At 38.0% G+C, this 17,230-nt stretch overlaps 1 protein-coding gene across 3 annotated transcripts in view; it reads left to right on the forward strand.

Annotated features, from left to right (window-relative positions):
• The window catches only part of prkd2 (protein kinase D2), a 64,457-nt gene that overhangs the window by 14,146 nt on the left and 33,081 nt on the right, over positions 1–17,230 (forward strand). For 2 of the 3 annotated variants that reach the window (XM_063016338.1, XM_063016340.1), the window contains exons 3-5: positions 13,928–14,059; positions 15,551–15,747; positions 16,427–16,610. In XM_063016338.1, the coding sequence (XP_062872408.1) occupies positions 13,928–14,059; positions 15,551–15,747; positions 16,427–16,610 (513 nt within the window). The remainder of the gene's footprint in view (positions 1–13,927; positions 14,060–15,550; positions 15,748–16,426; positions 16,611–17,230) is intronic. The other variant, XM_063016339.1, reaches the window with a different exon arrangement.

Below are 17,230 nucleotides of genomic sequence, written 5' to 3' on the forward strand. Positions count from 1 at the left end.
AAACTCATGCACTTTCATCACCTCAACTCCTTGCAACTTAACTTTTCTGCTGCCCTCCATCTCTTTTACATACATGTACTGTTGTACTCCTCTAACTTTTATTACCCCTATTTCCAATGCACATTTTCATCTCTCCAGGCTTTCCTCAACTTGCTCCCTACTCTCGCTACAAATCACAGTGTCATCCATGAACAACATATTCCATGGACATTAACTTAGCTTGTTAGTCTGTCCAGGAGCATTGCAAACAAATAGGACTCTGACCGTATTGCCAGATGCCCTTCCTGCTGCAACCCTCCCTATTTACATGAGCTTGGAACTGGTTCTTGTAGTGCAATTTAAAGTGCACCCCTAATGACTAGGTTACCTTTCAGTTCAGTCTGTGGTAAAATAAAGTCTGTTCGTGTGAGCTCTGAACATTTTAAGTGCATTGACTTCTGATTCCCAGAACAGTCTGGCAGTCAAGCAGGAAAGACATTGTTGGCATGGCAGCCTTAAACCTACAGGCCTCAGTCTCTGATTAAAACCACAGAGAAAACGGCTAAAGTTTGATACAACAAAATTGTTAGTAATAAGTAGGGATGCATCAATACCATTTTTTCCCAACCGAGTACAAGTACATGTATTTTTGTACTCGCCGATACCGATACCTATTTAGAATGATGCAATCTGGAGCATTATGGAATAGTGTAGTTGCTTGGGTTGCCATCACTAATTGTAAAAAAAAATAACACCGCACAGCCATCATTGAGAAAGTTTCTGACAAGCTAACGTTCATTAATAAACGCACGTAATTAATGTTGTGCACATCATACATGCGATGCGATTCTGCTGATTGAAATATTTACTTTAAAAGGATAATACAGTCCGATCCCATCTGAGCCGATTCTATCAGCACATCCATTCGTGGTTCACCTCGGTAAATCGTAAACGACTCTGAGTCGGCTCCCGCTCTGTGGTAATAACCAGTATAATTAAGCCTGAGCTTTATAATGTAAGCGAGTCACACAAAATGTTCTGTAGTATTTGGTGTTTATTTACAACCGCATCATTCATTATAACAGTAAACACGGAGAGATGACTGAGAAAAGAAACGAGTCGACTCCTGAATCACTTGTATCGACACTGTGAACAGAGTATTAAAGACACACACACGTCCTATAACAGCGGTAGCTGCTTTTGTAACTGGTTATCTTCGCTGTTAGCTCCATTTTGAAGGTTTTTTTTTTTTTCAAACGGAACTAAATAACATTAAACGTGCGTGTGAGCGTGGTCAGTGAGAATAATTCAATCTGTCTCCGGTGGGTGAAAAATGAATTGCTTTAGTTTTAGAAGTAAAAAAAATCTCGCAATGTCAGCCCCCCCCCAGACAAGCACTGCAGGTTGAAAATCCCTGCGTTAACGCAGCAACGTGCACTAGGCACAAGGTATCGGATGTTTAGAATCGGAGCCTCGTTTGCGAGTACGAGTTAATGAGCGCGGTATCGGGCTAATACCCGATACTAGTATCGGTACTCATGCATCTCTAGTAATAAGTCAACTGTACAGATAACAGCATGGGACTCTACTGTCAGCTGGCGCCATCTAGTGGGCATAATTGGCAGTGCCTGCAGCAGGCACGTTTCTGCTAGGGTGGGATGACCGGACTATGTGGGTGGGATAACCGGACTATGTGGGTGGGGTCCTCAAACACTGTGTAAGGACCCCGATTAGCAGAATGCATGGGTGAAAAAGGGTTCTGCTAAGCTTTTATAATAAGCTGTTTAATTTTCTTGAGTCCTGTGGAAAACATGTTTTCATTTCTGGAGTTATTCTGACAGTGGGAGGAGAAATTGCTGTCTTTAGCTGCACAGCTGGCTACAGGAAACCTCAGGCCTGCAGTCCTCGTGTTGCCTTAAGCCGGAGACCGTGGGAGGAGGTGCTGCAAGTGGTGCATGAGGAAGCAGAAGCATGGAAAGCGAGCTGGGGTCCGTGCTAGCCAAAAGGCTGCAGACCTTTTTATTTACCACGGGAATTCACCACCGCCGCGGTGTATCTTCCCTCCAGCGCAAACACGAAGGAGGCATTGTGTAAATTGTATGGAGCTATTAGCGAACTGCAGAACACTCATTCAGATGGACTGTTTATTATCGCCGGATAATAAACATTTACGATCCTTCATTGAATTACAATCATGCAAATCCCAAATCTGTGCTTCCTAAATTCTACCAACATGTGGACTTTGCAACAAAAGGAGTGAACACACTGGACTGGTTATACAAACATTTCTGGTGCGTACAGGGCAGAACCCCGTCCCCACTTTGGCTACTCAAACCACATCTCTGTAATGCTGATCCCTCGTTGGACGCTCCAAACCAGAACTGAAATGGGTAAAAACCTTGCCAGCAAGGACCTATTTCTGCTCTTCAGGACTGTTTTGAGCACACTGACATGTTTAGGGTGGCTTCAACTGAGAACAGTGAGAGCCAAACTGTCACGGGCAATCAGAGAAGCAAAGCATGCACACAGCCAGAGCATCCACAGCTGCTTCCAGAACAGCAGTGACACACAGTACATGTGGCAGAGCATCCAGGCCATCACCAACTACAGGACTACACCACTCGCCTGTAACAGTGATGCCTTCTTTTCAGACGCGCTAAACAACTTCTATGCTCGATTTGAGGCACAGAACAACATTGTGGCAAGGAAGACCATCCCACCACCCGATGACCAGGTTGCTTCATCTCATCACGGCTGATGTAAGAAAAACTACGCAGTGTCAACTCACAGAAAGCTGCTGGACTAGACAACATTCATGTCAGAGTGCTTAAAAAATGTGCAGACCAGCTGGCAGATGTCCTCACAGACATCTTTAACATCTTTCAGCACCCACTACATCATAAAATTCGCAGATGACACAACCATGGTGGGTCAGCAAAAACGAGTCAGCTTATAGAGAGGGAGTGCAGCGGTTAACAGACAGGTGTAGAGTCCACAATCTTTCTTTGAATGTGGAAAAATGACTTCGTTGACTTCAGAAGAACACAGAGTAACCATTCTTCACTAACCATCAACGGCTTCTCCATGGAGATAGTCAAGAGCACCAAATTCCTTGGTGTTCACCTGGTGGAAAAATTCACCTGGGCCCTCAACACCAGCTCTATAACTAGGTACACCTAAGTGTCTCTACCTTCTGAGAAGGCTAAGTAAATATCCCACTCTAAACACATACACATGCATCCAAAAACACACACGGACACAAATTAAACTAACACAGATACATCCATACTCACAAACTCACACACAGACACTAACACTACAAGATACGTACACTGCAAACACATTACACACATGTACACAGACATGCATGCACACTCACAAACTCGCATGCATACATCCACATACATACAGTCTTAGATTCTGACACAATTACGCTTACACAAATATACACTCATACACACACGCATACGTACACACACACACACATACTCAAATGCACACATACTCAAATGCACACATACATACATACATACTCACTTACACTGTGACACATCATTCACATTTATAGTCACACTCATACACAAACTTACAAACCCAAATCAGAAAAAGTTGGGACAGTGTGGAAAATGCAAATAAAATAAAAATGCAATGTTCCTTACATTTACTTTGACTTGATTGCAAACAGATTGTACCATAGATATTTCGTGTTTTGTCTGCTCAACTTCATTTCATTTGTTAATGTACCTCCATTCCTGCATTTCAGGCCTGCAACACATTCCAAAAAAAGTTGGGACAGAGGCAATTTAGGGCTAGTAATGAGGTAAAAATAAAAAATAAAATAAGATGTGATTCCAAACAGTTGATGTCAACAGGTGATTGTAATTGTGGTGTGGTACAAAAGCAGCATCCAGGAAAGGCTGAGTCTTTGATGAGCAAAGATGGTCCAGTTTGTCAACAAATGCATGAGAAAACTATTGAAATGTTTTAAAACAATGTTCCTCAAAGAAAGATTTGAAGGGATTTGCATGTTTCTCCCTCTACAGTGCATAATATCAATAAATGATTTAAGGAATCGGGAGGAATTTCAGTGCGTAAAGGCAAAGGAAGCAAGCTTAAGCTGAACGCCCGTGATCTTTGATTCCTTGGATGGCACTGCATCAAGAACCTTCACTCAACAATAGCTAATATAACCACATAGGCAAGGGATTACTTTGGCACTAAAATACGGAGTTACATGCACAAATGCCACTTAAAACTTTAATGTGCAAAAAAGAAGCCATATGTTAACCATGTCCAGAAGCGGTGTCGACTTCTCTGGGCTCGGAGGCATCTAGGATGCACCATCACACAGTGAAAACATGTATTGTGTTTAGATGAATCAGCATTTCATGTCTTTTTTGGAAAAAATGGACACTGTGCCCAAAGACAAAAGACAAAAAGGACCAATCCAGACTGTTATCAGCAAAAAGTCAAAAAGCCAGGGTCTGTCATGGTATGGGGCTGTGTCAGTGCCGTTGGCAAAGGTAATTTACACTTCTGTGATGGCAGCATTAATGCAGAAAAAGTACATTGAGATCTTAGAGCAGCATATGCTGCCTTCAAGACGTCATCTTTTCCAGGGAAGTCCATGCATTTTTCAACAAGACAATGCAAAACCACATGCTGCACATATTACAAAGGCATGGTTGCGGAACAGGAGGGTACGGGTACTGGACTGGCCTGCCTGCAGTCCTGACCTGTCCCCAATAAAGAATCTGTGGAGAATTTTAAAACGAAAAATGTGACGACGACGACGACCCCGTACTGTTGCACATCTTAAGACATGTTTGCAGGAAGAATGGGACAAAATAAAATTTGAAACACCAAATCGCTTGGTATCCTCGGTGCCAAAACGTCTTTTAAGTGTGGTGAAAATTAATGGCAACATTACAAAGTGGTAAATGCTTTACTGTCCCAACTTTTTTTGGAATGTGTTGCAGGCCTGAAATGCAGGAATGGATTTTTATTAATAAATGAAATAAATGCTGAAAAAACATGAAATATCTCAGGTTCATACCGTCATAGTAAATGTAAGAAACTCAGTGTATTTTTTAATTATTTGCGTTTTCCATGCTGTCCCAATTTCTTCTGATTTGGGGACGTATACGCGCACACACACACACACATACATACATACATACACTAATACACACATACAAAAACTCACTCACACCTACACATGCACACACACAATCAACACAGTCTTGTTCCCTGGCCTCCGACAACTCCAATACACTCCAATACACAACTGCATTGTGTGCATCTTTGCACAATATTGCATGTTTTGCTGCTATAATGCTTTAATATCTGCTGCTATAAAAACCCTGAGCTGCTAACTCTATTTCAGAATATTTGTTTTTAACCTCACTTTTCATTTACTCAGTACCATGTACTGGCCAACACTATTCTTGTCGTATCTCCTTCAGTTTCTTTAGAGAAGAAATGTCTTTTGCATTTATTTGTAGGTCTTTGAATTTACTGTCCTGTTTTTTTTTTTTTATCTGCACTGTGTATATTGTATTGTTTTGCACTTGTGTTCTGTGTTGCACCCTGGGCCTGGAGGAACGTTGTTTCATTTCAATATGTACTGTATATAGCTATAAAATTACAATAAAGCCTCTCTTAAACTCTTGAACTTAATTGTGAATGAAATTATCACAGATAATTGTCAAAATGCAATTTGTGTAAAGGAAACTAGTCCTAATGAGTATTAATTTTTAAAAGAAGCAGCTTTCCTGAGCTACATTTATATACATGAACATATCTTAATGGTTGTGGAAGAGGATAAGGATAATAGGATAATGTAGGACAAATGGAATGCTTTTATTTGTCATATATACATATACATTTGTCAAATATTTGTCATGTATACATAATTCATTATTTCTTCTGATACAGTATCCAAACTTACTAGAAATATAACAGCAACAGAATCTACAATGTTGCATGACTACTCCATTATAGAACTCTTGCTTAATAATAAATACAATTGTTGGCCTTGGTTTTGTACCCAATTTTTTTAAAATGTGCAGCAAGTATACCCCTGATTAAGAAACCTGATCTTGATTCATATGTGCTGTCTAATTATAGACCAATATCAAAGCTTTCTTTTGTTTCAGTTATTCTAAAAAAAAAAAAACGTTTCCCAACAGTTATGCTTAATAATTAATTTTAAGAAGTAATTAAGAAGTAATATTTATGAAATATTTCAGTTGGGATCTAGACCCAATAGTACTGACACTGCATAGTGTGGTAAATGATGTATTTATGTCTTCTGATAATGAATGTGTCTGTTTTCTTGTTCAGTTACGTCTTAGTGCAGCGTTTAAAACTTGATAATATTAGTATATATTACTGGAGATGCTAGAAAATGTAGTAGGTGTGAAATAAAAATGTAAGAGGTGTTAAATAACTCACACTCTCTTGGTTTAAATCCTGTGTGACTGACAGCAGATTTGTTTATACAAATAGTAAATGCTCTGAAACTACAAAAGTATGGTGTTCCACAGTGTTAGCACCTCTATTATTTATACTCTACATGCAGAATAATAACATCATCTTATACTGGATACCAGGAAACTGTGGGCTCCAGGGCAATAAGAAAGCAGATTGGGTAGCAAAGTAAGCCACATGCTAAATACCAGATCCCACTAATAGACATCAAACCTATAATAAACTCATAAATCAGGGACAATTGGTAAATTAAATGGAATGCACACCTGAATAATAAACTATACAAAGTAAATTCCATAATTGGGGAAAAAAATGCCAGTCTACCTCAAGAATTGCTGGGACCAGGCAGTGTACACAAGATTTTGTATTGGACACACCAGAATGTGTTCAAATTGGAAAAAGTTGGGACAGTATGGGAAATGCTAATAATAAGTGTTTCCTGCATTTACTTTGACTCATATTTCATTGCAGACAGTATAAACAAGATATTTCATGTTCATTAAACATCATTTCATTTGATTATATACCTCTATTTCTGAATTTCATGCATGCCACACATTCCAAAAAAACACTGCAGCATTTACCATTTTGTAATGTTGCCTTTGTAATGCATTGACATCCATGGAAAAGATGTTGTCTTGAAAGAAGCATATATTACTCTAAAATGTCAGTGTACTTGGTTTGCATTAATGATGCCATCACAGTAGTGTAAATGACCTTTGCCAAGAGCGCTGACACAATCTATACCATGACAGACTTTAGCTTTTGGACCTGCTGCTAATAACAATCTGGGTGGTCCTTTTTGTTTTTGGTCTAAAGCACACAGCATCCATTTGTTCCATAAAAAATACTGATTTGTCTGAACACAGTACAAGCTTCCACAGATTCCTCCAAGCCAAGAAAAGTTGTTGCCACTTCTGGATATGGTTAACATAAAGCTTTTATACCCAGTAATGTTTTCAGTGGCATTTTTGAATGTAACGTATTGTAGTGGTTGACAAAGGTTTGCCAAAGTAATCCCTTGCCCATGATGTTATATCAGCTATTGCTTCAGCTATTGATTTAGTGCCGCCAGCTCATCGGAAATTACAGGTGTTTAGCTTAGGCTTGCACTCTTGCCCTTTATGCACTAAAACAGTGGTCCCCAACTACCAGGCCGTGGACCTCTACCGGTCCATGGGTTATTTATTACCAGGCCGCACAGAAAGAATGAATAATTCTAAATCACTACAAGCAATTACATTTCCAATACTCTTGGGGTGTTATCCACAAAGTTGAATCAGTTCATCTGGACACAAGTTTGTTGTAGAGATACGTTTCGTCACTCAATCCCAATGACTTCTTCAGTCTGAGCTGGTGTTGAATACCCCAACCTTATATGCAGTTGATTTGCATAACGACCGATCACTGCCCATTGCATAACAATGGAACCGGTGATCAGGTCCATATGCAATTCACAATGACCATTAATTACAATGGTCATGTGTGTCTTTCACACATGATTGGGGTAAAGCTCCTATTACGGCGTTGTACGATGGTGAGAGATGTACTCTCAGGCCCCTTCCCCGGTTCAGGGATGGTCGTTCCCTCTTCACGTAAATGGCCTCTTTGACTCCATGTTCAAACCAGCGTTCCTCCTTGTCAAGGATCTGCACATCTTCATCATTAAATGAGTGGCCGCTGGCTTGCAGGTGGGTGTAAACCGCAGAGTCCTGGCCAGAAGAGGTTGATATTCTATGTTGGGCCATTCGTTTCACCAGTGGCTGTTTAGTTTCCCCGATGTACAGTTCCCGACAATCCTCCCGGCACCTAACAGCATACACTACGTTACTCTGCAGCGTCCTGATGACTCCTAGTTTGTGCTCCAAAGGATGATGGGAGTCAAACCTTAAGTACTGGTTCGTGTGTGTTGGTTTGCGGTATACATTTACTTTCAAACGTCCCCCATCTTTACTAGCAATTTCACAGTCTAAGAAGGCTAAAACGTTGTTGCTTGCATTCTCCCTTGTGAACTTAATCTCTCACCATCGTACAACGCCGTAATAGGAGCTTTACCCCAATCATGTGTGAAAGACACACATGACCATTGTAATTAATGGTCATTGTGAATTGCATATGGACCTGATCACCGGTTCCATTGTTATGCAATGGGCAGTGATCGGTCGTTATGCAAATCAACTGCATATAAGGTTGGGGTATTCAACACCAGCTCAGACTGAAGAAGTCATTGGGATTGAGTGACTAAACGTATCTCTACAACAAACTTGTGTCCAGATGAACTGATTCAACTTTGTGGATTTGTGTACCTGGATTATTGAGCATGCATCAACAGATCTTGGGGTGTTAGTGTCTCTAATCAACACTAGGTGGAAGCAGCGTCTCGTTGCAGCGAAAAAAACCTCAGGGTTCCCACCAATTTTCCATTCTATAGTTCTTCTATTTTAAATCCTCCCGCCCCCGCCGGTCCGTGAAATTATATCCTATATGAAACTGGTCCATGGTGCAAAAAAGGTTGGGAAGCGCTGCACCAAAACACCAACAACATTAATGATATTATGCATGCCAGAACTATGCAAGTCTATTCCAATTTTTCTTTGAGGAACATTGTTTTGAAATATTTCAATAATTCTCTCAAGCATTTGTTGACAAACTAGAGATCCTTTGACTCAGCCTTTAATGGATACTGCTTTTGTACCAATTCATGATTACAATAACCTGTTGACATTACCTGCTTGAAATAACAACATTATTTAGTTTGCCCTTGTCCCATTTTTTCTGGAGGCCTTAAATGCAGAAATGGATGTATTATATCAGTTAAGCTGATTAGACAAAACATGAAACATGTTGAGTTCATACTGTCTGCAATGAAATAAAATTCAATGTAAATTTAGGAAACACTGCATTTATTATTGCTTTATTTATTTGCTTTTTCCACACTGTGTAGTCATTATACCATTAAGCAAGTATTTTCTTTTTAATCATTTAAATTTTAACTGATGCAACATGTGGAATATGGATTCTAAGTGTTGGGTAGCCAGTTTAAGCTGTTCAGGCTCTAATGGTTGACATAATCATTAACTCTGTTAAGTGATCAATGAAAGTTTACAGCAGTGAGAAGGTAGATTGTTTTGATGGGGTCAAATGCTAGTAAGCTTATATTTATAATAAATGTTAGTCTCCAACAATTAAGGACTTAATAGTACTACACTGAAAAGAAAGTCAGCAAATTATCAAAGAAATTCAGAATAGGGACCAGGGGGTCAGTAAAAAAAGTAATTAGCTTAAACATATTAAAACACTAAAATTTTGCCTGACATTGTGCTTTGAGTTGGTTTTGATCATGGTTTTTCATGATGGGATAATAATGTGTGCAGTAGAGGGTTAAGCTTTTTTTTCCCCAGGGATTGTGTTACCTGGCTAATATATATTTTATGCCACCCATACCTCTGGTAGAGACTTTCAAATGTTCACATCAAACTCATTTAAGCAAGGGCTTTTTTAGTATTAACATGTTACTACATTTTTTCTTTTTACTTTTTTTTTTAAAGCAATTTTACTGTAACACATTGCAAATGAGGCATGGTCTAACCTAGGCAGTGTGGCTAGTTTGGTTTCCCTTTATTGTGATTGAATAAAATGATCTCTGTGGTATGTTCACTGTCAGTAAATGTGCATTGTATTCTCCTAGAGATTACAACATTTTAGCAGAAAGCTGCACAGGTGTTGCCCAAAGTTGTCCTCAAAATAATTTTTGCCACTCTAAAAAGCTAGAACTTTAGCAACATTATTTACATTGTAGGAAAAACAATGTTTAGTGTTAATTTAAGAACTGGGTAAATAAGCTCTCAAGTGTAGGAAATTCTGGCCTGTACTGGGCTGTATGAATAGATTCCTGAATTGTTTTAAATTTGTTCTTCATTTTATTTATTTGGGCAGTGTTGACTATTATTAATACTTCTTTTTCTATTATTTATTTTCACTACTTTATCTTGGTCAGGTGGCTCTGGTTCCACCGAGAAACGCTGGGCAAAATGCAGGCATATACCCTTTTATGATTGCTCCAATTAATTTCCGGTTTAAGTCATTTAAAAATATATTATGGAACAGAATATCTTTTAAGACAGCAAAAAAGACAGCAAAAAATACTGTGTTTATGTTTAACAGAAAGACTGCATAAACAATGAAGACATTATGCTTAATTCTTCCTAAATACATAAAACATATTTCCATGACCTATCACTTTTGTCAGAAAAAAGCTGAGTCATAAAACTTTAGTCAAAATGACATACTGTCCATGGTCATAACTTCTAATGGACAAATTCTTTTTAATTTAAACTCCTCTCCTATTAGTTTTTAATATGTTATAATTTATATTATATTTACATTATATTTTTAATGTTCTCTGCATTTTAACTTATTTATTTGAAAATAAAATACATTAAATATATTTACAATATTTCTATGTAGCTTATGTATGATAACAGTAAAAAATAAAAGTGTCTAGTGTAAATAGTTTTAGGGCTGCAGTGTGTACTTTGAAGAAGTACTTTGGAAAGAAGCTTGAATTAGATGCTGATCTTTCTTTTTTTTTTTTTTTTTTTTTTTTTTTAAGATTAATTAGAGGTTTGTACCTGTTTATTAAACAATGGAACACTGTAGTAATCAGAGCAAGTGCACATTGTAAGACTATGGCTGTGTGTCACAAACGGGGGTTAAAGCGAGACAGAGAAGGGCGGACACACACGCAGAGATGTTTAACTTAAATCAAGATTTATTATTAACAAAAGCTAATCACCAGAACTAGTAAAGAGAGCATAACATGATGAGCTAGAAATACGACTTAACATGACTTAGCATGACGACTTAATATGACTTAGCATAACTTAGCATGACTTCACATGACTTAACATAACTTAGCATGACTCAGCATGACTTGACTTAGCATGACTTCACATGACTTAACATGACTTAACATGACTTAGCATGACTTAGCATGACATAACATGACTAAACCTGACTTAGCATGACTTAGCATGACTTAGCATGACTTAACTGAAGAGAGAGACCAGAACCACACAGAGTCCAAACAAGCCACCATAGCAGTCCTACAAAACAGTTACAAAACAGTTCCCACTCTAGTGCTCCAGTGCACCTCTTAAATAGAGGGCAGCTGGAGCCAATTAGTCCTGGGGGACCAATCATGAGCTAGGGCGTGGCAGGAGACAGGAGAGGGGGGCGTGGCACACAGGAGCACCAGAGCACACAGAGGCGAAGTGTTACACTGTGGTCAACATTGGCACCCCTGAATATAAATGCATGTGTCCTCTATATTTATTTTTTAAAATGACTGCATCAGTGTTAATTTTGACAGCAAATTTTGATTCAGTTTTAGTCATAGTCTTTTGACTAAAATGTCATTTAGTTTTAGTCATAATTTAGTCATCTTAATTGTTTTAGTTTTAGTCGACTAATTATTATAAGAATATAGTCGACTAAATCTACAGTTGATTCAGTCGACTAAAATATAAAGGGTGTAAAATGTAAATGCTTTGTCATCAGTTCCCTTGAATTATTTAAGTCATTATATACACTTACACAAAATGAAACATTTTTAATCAGTTATGGAATATTATTAATGTTTGAATGTGCAATACACACAAAAACAGATTTAACTTATTTCAAACAACATCTTTATTTACATGACCTTGCTTATTGAGCATAACAATAATAAAATATTAATGACCAGTAGGCCTGCTCTGCCTGAAAAATATATGCATTGTTTATAACAAATTGCATATTACATTCTTTATAAAACTGGGTACCATAAAAGCAGCAGTGCCATTATGTTGCCATTATACTGCCAGCAGTGCCAGATGTCGTTCCAGATTTGTTGTGGTTTACACATCGTCTTGTTTTTCATGACGTCAAATGAGAAATGTGTCCATATATCGGCTCTCCTCTTTCTCCCTGTTGACATTGTCGAGTTAACCTAGTTCCATGAGTAAAGAAAAGCTGCGTCCGGAATCGCATACTTACAGAGTACGTACTTGATTGGAGGAAGTATGCACTACTCGGCTGGTAAAAAAGTACATACTTTCAGTACAGAAGTAAGCAGTATGCACACAACACTGCTACGTACTACATGCGCCATCTTGCCAACGTCAAGTGATTACCTAAGGACGTGATGACGTAATATCACCATAGTTACAGACTCATTACAAACCCCACTCGCCAAAATTTATACGATATTTATCGTGTTTTTGTTATTTATTCGTCTTTAAAATGTTTTATTTTATTTATCTTACTTACACTTGTGAACAAAGGACTCCGTTTTCCACTATCTTTCTTGTTTCTCATTCCGCTTTGAACGCCTACGCAGCTCCAGTTGCATTATGGGATACATTAGCGGACCGCAAGTGTGCATCGCTTGCATACTCAAACATGGCTGCCCAATAAGTAGGTCATCCGGGTACTTCTTGCGTACCTCTTTATTTATAATATGTATTCGGACATACTAACCGCTCTCGCGGACTCGTTTCGCGTACTATTGAGTATGGAAGTATGCGATTCCGGACGCAGCTAAAGTTCACAGGCTAGTCTGGTCTTCCCGGGTTTAGATCAAATTTGTGCAAGTGTGGTCTTACCACGGTACTCCAAAAGAGATTAGTACTGATTGGATGGCTACCCGGCTTGTCCCGCCTCTCCACATACGCTAAAGTAGTTATGATTGGATCTCTTTCTAACTTGTCCATACCTTCCACAAAACTAAATCAGTTCTGATTGGATGTCGTCCCTGCCAAACATTGGCGTCTCGTTTTTATTCGTTGACGAAAGTGTCCATTCATTTCGTCATAGTTTTTATCCTTTTATGTAGTTTTTATTTATTTATCGTCTCGTTTTTGTCACGAAAAAAAGGTTCGTTGACGAAAACTATTACGAAAATCATTCGTCAACGAAATTAACACTGGACTGCATGTATGTTGACAGGTCAACTTTTTTGGTAAATGTATCATCAAAATATTTTAATATCTTAATGGCAGGAAAACTACAGAGAAGGTGGTGAACTACCTAATGGACATTATCTAGTGCGGAAACATTAAAATGGGTGTAAACCTGGGTGTTTACCTGAGTGACGGGTTTTCTGAGGTATGCAGTCAGTTGCTGTTAACACTGTATGAGTCTACTTCTACTGAGTATGTCTACTGTGCTGTGTATGATAACAGCATCATACATTAAGGACACTTTAGGGCTCAGGACCTTAATAGACTGGCTCAGCTGTAGGGTGGAGTCGGTGTTAAAGAATCTAGTCAAGAAGTTAACCCCATACCACTTAAAAAAATGTGGGACATTTACCAAAAAACTCATTCATTGACACCAAAGTATTATTATGTAGGTAAATTTAGGGATGTACTAGCTTTATCTGTTTAGAATTTGATTGTATACATCTTTCTTGCAGCGGCTGCAACTTTTGAGGATTTCCAGATTCGACCGCATGCCCTAAATGTGCACTCATATCGTGCCCCTGCTTTCTGTGACCACTGTGGAGAAATGTTGTTCGGCCTTGTAAGACAAGGCCTCAAATGTGATGGTAAGAAGACCCTGACATATATTAGTTTGTGTTAATATACTCAATAAACTGTTATATACAAACCCTATTTCCAGAAATTTTGGGACATTTGGTAAAATGCAAAAAATAAGAAAATGGGATTTGTTAGTTATCTAATATCTTCAACAGACAAAAGTAGAAAGTAAAGATTTCCAATGTTTTCACTGATTTGTTTCCATATTTTTTGATATGAGATTTCAGCTTCTTAGCAGTCACCATTGTCTGATTCTACTCATAATGCACCATGCATTTTTAATAGAAGACAGATCTGGACTGCAACATATACACTCTTTGTCTACAAAGCTAAATATTTGTAGTTCATGGAGAATGAGGCCTGTCATTGTCTTGCTGAAATATTCATGGACTTCCAAGGAAAAGACAGTGCCTTGATGGCAGCATGTCTTTCTAAAATCCCAAAATACACCTCCATGTTAATGGTACCTTCATACATATGCAAGTCACCCATGCAGCAGACACTGATGCACCTCCATACCATTACAGTATTCATACCAGATGTTAATAGTATGGATGCTCATTTTTATCCACGCACTTTGTCATCTGTTTTTATCCGAAGACAAGCTGAAATGTGGGCCCATCTGGCCACAGCATATTTTTCCACTATCTTTGGGTTTATTTGAAATGAGCTTGGGCCCAGAGAACGTGGAGGTGTTTTTGCGTAGAATTGATGTTTGGCTTTCTCATTGTGTAACTGGTTTCTGGTTGCATTTCTTAAAGCAGTAGTAGACTGTGTTAGGTGACAAAAGTTTTACAAAGTGCTCCTGAGCCCATGTGCCTGTATTTATAATATAATGTTAGTTCATTTTGCCACGCCATCTGAGGACTAAAAGTTTCACACATTCAGTAGTGGTTTCTGGCCTAGCACTACAGACTGAGATGTCTTTCGATTTCCTGAATCTTTTCACAATATTATATATGGTAGATGGTAAAACACCTAAATTATTTGCAGTTTTGCACTGAGAAATGTTGTGGTGAGCCATGGCCCACCATTGCTTGCATTTATTGGGAATGAAAGGATCCAACATGTTTGCCTGTCTCACATGTGTATTGTGGAATGTTTTAAAACCCTGTAACTACCCCCTGTCCCAGCTTTTTTGAGTGTGTTGCAGACATTCAATTTATGCGTTTATATTTATATATTTACAGAGTATGATGAGGTTGATCAACTCTGGAAATCTTTTTTTTTTCTACTTTTGTAAATTAATTAAAGATTCAAGATGACAAATTACAGATTTTTCTTTTTATCGCATTTTACATATTTTGTGAAATTGCATTTTACAAGACTTTTTCTGGAAATGGGGTTTGTACTGTTAAATACTGTAAAGATAAGTCCATTATGTTTTTGGATTGTGTTTTTTACAGTGGTCTGTAAGAACAATTAAAGCAGTAGAGCTTTTGGAAAAAAGCTTTTTTGATTAATCATTGTTACGGGGTCCATCATCTTCCCACCTTTAGGTTGTGGACTGAACTACCATAAGCGCTGTGCTTTCAGCATTCCTAATAACTGCAGCGGGGCAAGGAAGAGGCGGCTGTCCACCACATCTCTCACCAGTAGCCAATCTATGCGTCTTTCTACCACAGAATCTTTTAGCAGTGTCAGCACCGGCACAACCGCAGATGACACAAATCTAGTTCGCTCACACACACAGATGGTAAGCTTACCCACATACATATACACAGTAACAGTTAAAACACATGCAGTCACCAGTAAATACATGCTAAATGTGACAAAATATAGTATAATATTTTGACTTGCTTATAAAGACCTTTGCTGCTATACCAAAGAGAGTCACATATTAGTGCACGGCAAAACCTATTATTCCATCTATGATTACCAATTTTACAGTTGTCAGTAACACATTTGAGATGAGTTCAAAGATCCTAAGCTGTTTCTTCAATGAAGTCTTAGGTAAAGAGCTGCTTATTTAGTTAAGTATTAAATAAAGTCACAAATAAGTTACCTCTGGCTTTCTTAGTCAATTGTAAAAAAAAATATTCAGGTATCATAGCTTTGTACCATGACTTAAGTATAGCATCAGTATTTTACAGACTAGTGTATATCGTAACATGACTGTTTTGCGTATGTGCAATTTAAATCAGTCTAAAATGGTACTGTTAGTTATAATAATAACTGTTTAATGGATCACTAATCAGTTTTCAGGTTGTGGTATTTACCATTATAAAACTAGGTGATATACAGGTGTAAAAAATATGCAGTTATTTGATATACAACCTCACCTCCTCCAGACATTAAACATTACTTTTCTTATGGAATAAAACTGCCATGCTATTATTTTACAAATTAACCAGTAGATACTATCTGATTTACAGCCCCGAACTCCCAGTGATGCACGAAGATTCTACACAGGTCGACCTGTTCACCTAGACAAGATGCTGATGAGTAAAGTAAAAGTGCCACACACATTTGCAGTGCACTCCTACACACGGCCCACTGTCTGCCAGCATTGCAAAAGACTGCTCCGTGGCCTTTTCCGCCAGGGTCTTCAGTGCAAAGGTATGATGGTCTGGTGTCAGATTTTAAGATGACTTTTTATTTGGCAGGGAGTTTTTGTTTACTGTGTGGTCTAAATAACAAGGTGTAAATATTTTCTAAAAGTATTGCAACTTGTTTTTTGAGCATCAAGCTTGTCCAGCATGTTACAGTGCCTATAGAAAATCTTCATACCCCTTTGAAATAGTCAGTTTTTTTGTTTTTGTTTTACAGCCTAAAATCAAAACTCACAAAATGTTTTTTTTTCCAGCTTCATACAAATTTTGAACTGACACAATTCTTTCATAAGGTTTGGCACGAAATGGTAAACCATAACTCACCATTATTATTGCTTGTAAAGATTGAGTTCTCCTTTTATACTCAATCCTATTTCCCTCATCTGTTACCAATTCACTTGCTTATTGTTTAATGTTTTAAAACACTGTAACTTTAATATTCTATCTTTTCTTTCTTATTTTGCCTCTGTTCCAGCTTTTTTAATTGTGTTGCAGGCATCAAATTCTAAATGTGTGTATATTTACAAAGTACCTTGAAGATGATCAGTGAAAACACTGAAAATCTTTTCTTTGTACTTTCAAGATTCAAGAAAACTAACAAAACACATTGTTCTTTTTACTGCATTT

Source organism: Trichomycterus rosablanca, chromosome 20, assembly GCF_030014385.1.
Source record: "Trichomycterus rosablanca isolate fTriRos1 chromosome 20, fTriRos1.hap1, whole genome shotgun sequence".
Classification (NCBI taxonomy): domain Eukaryota; kingdom Metazoa; phylum Chordata; class Actinopteri; order Siluriformes; family Trichomycteridae; genus Trichomycterus; species Trichomycterus rosablanca.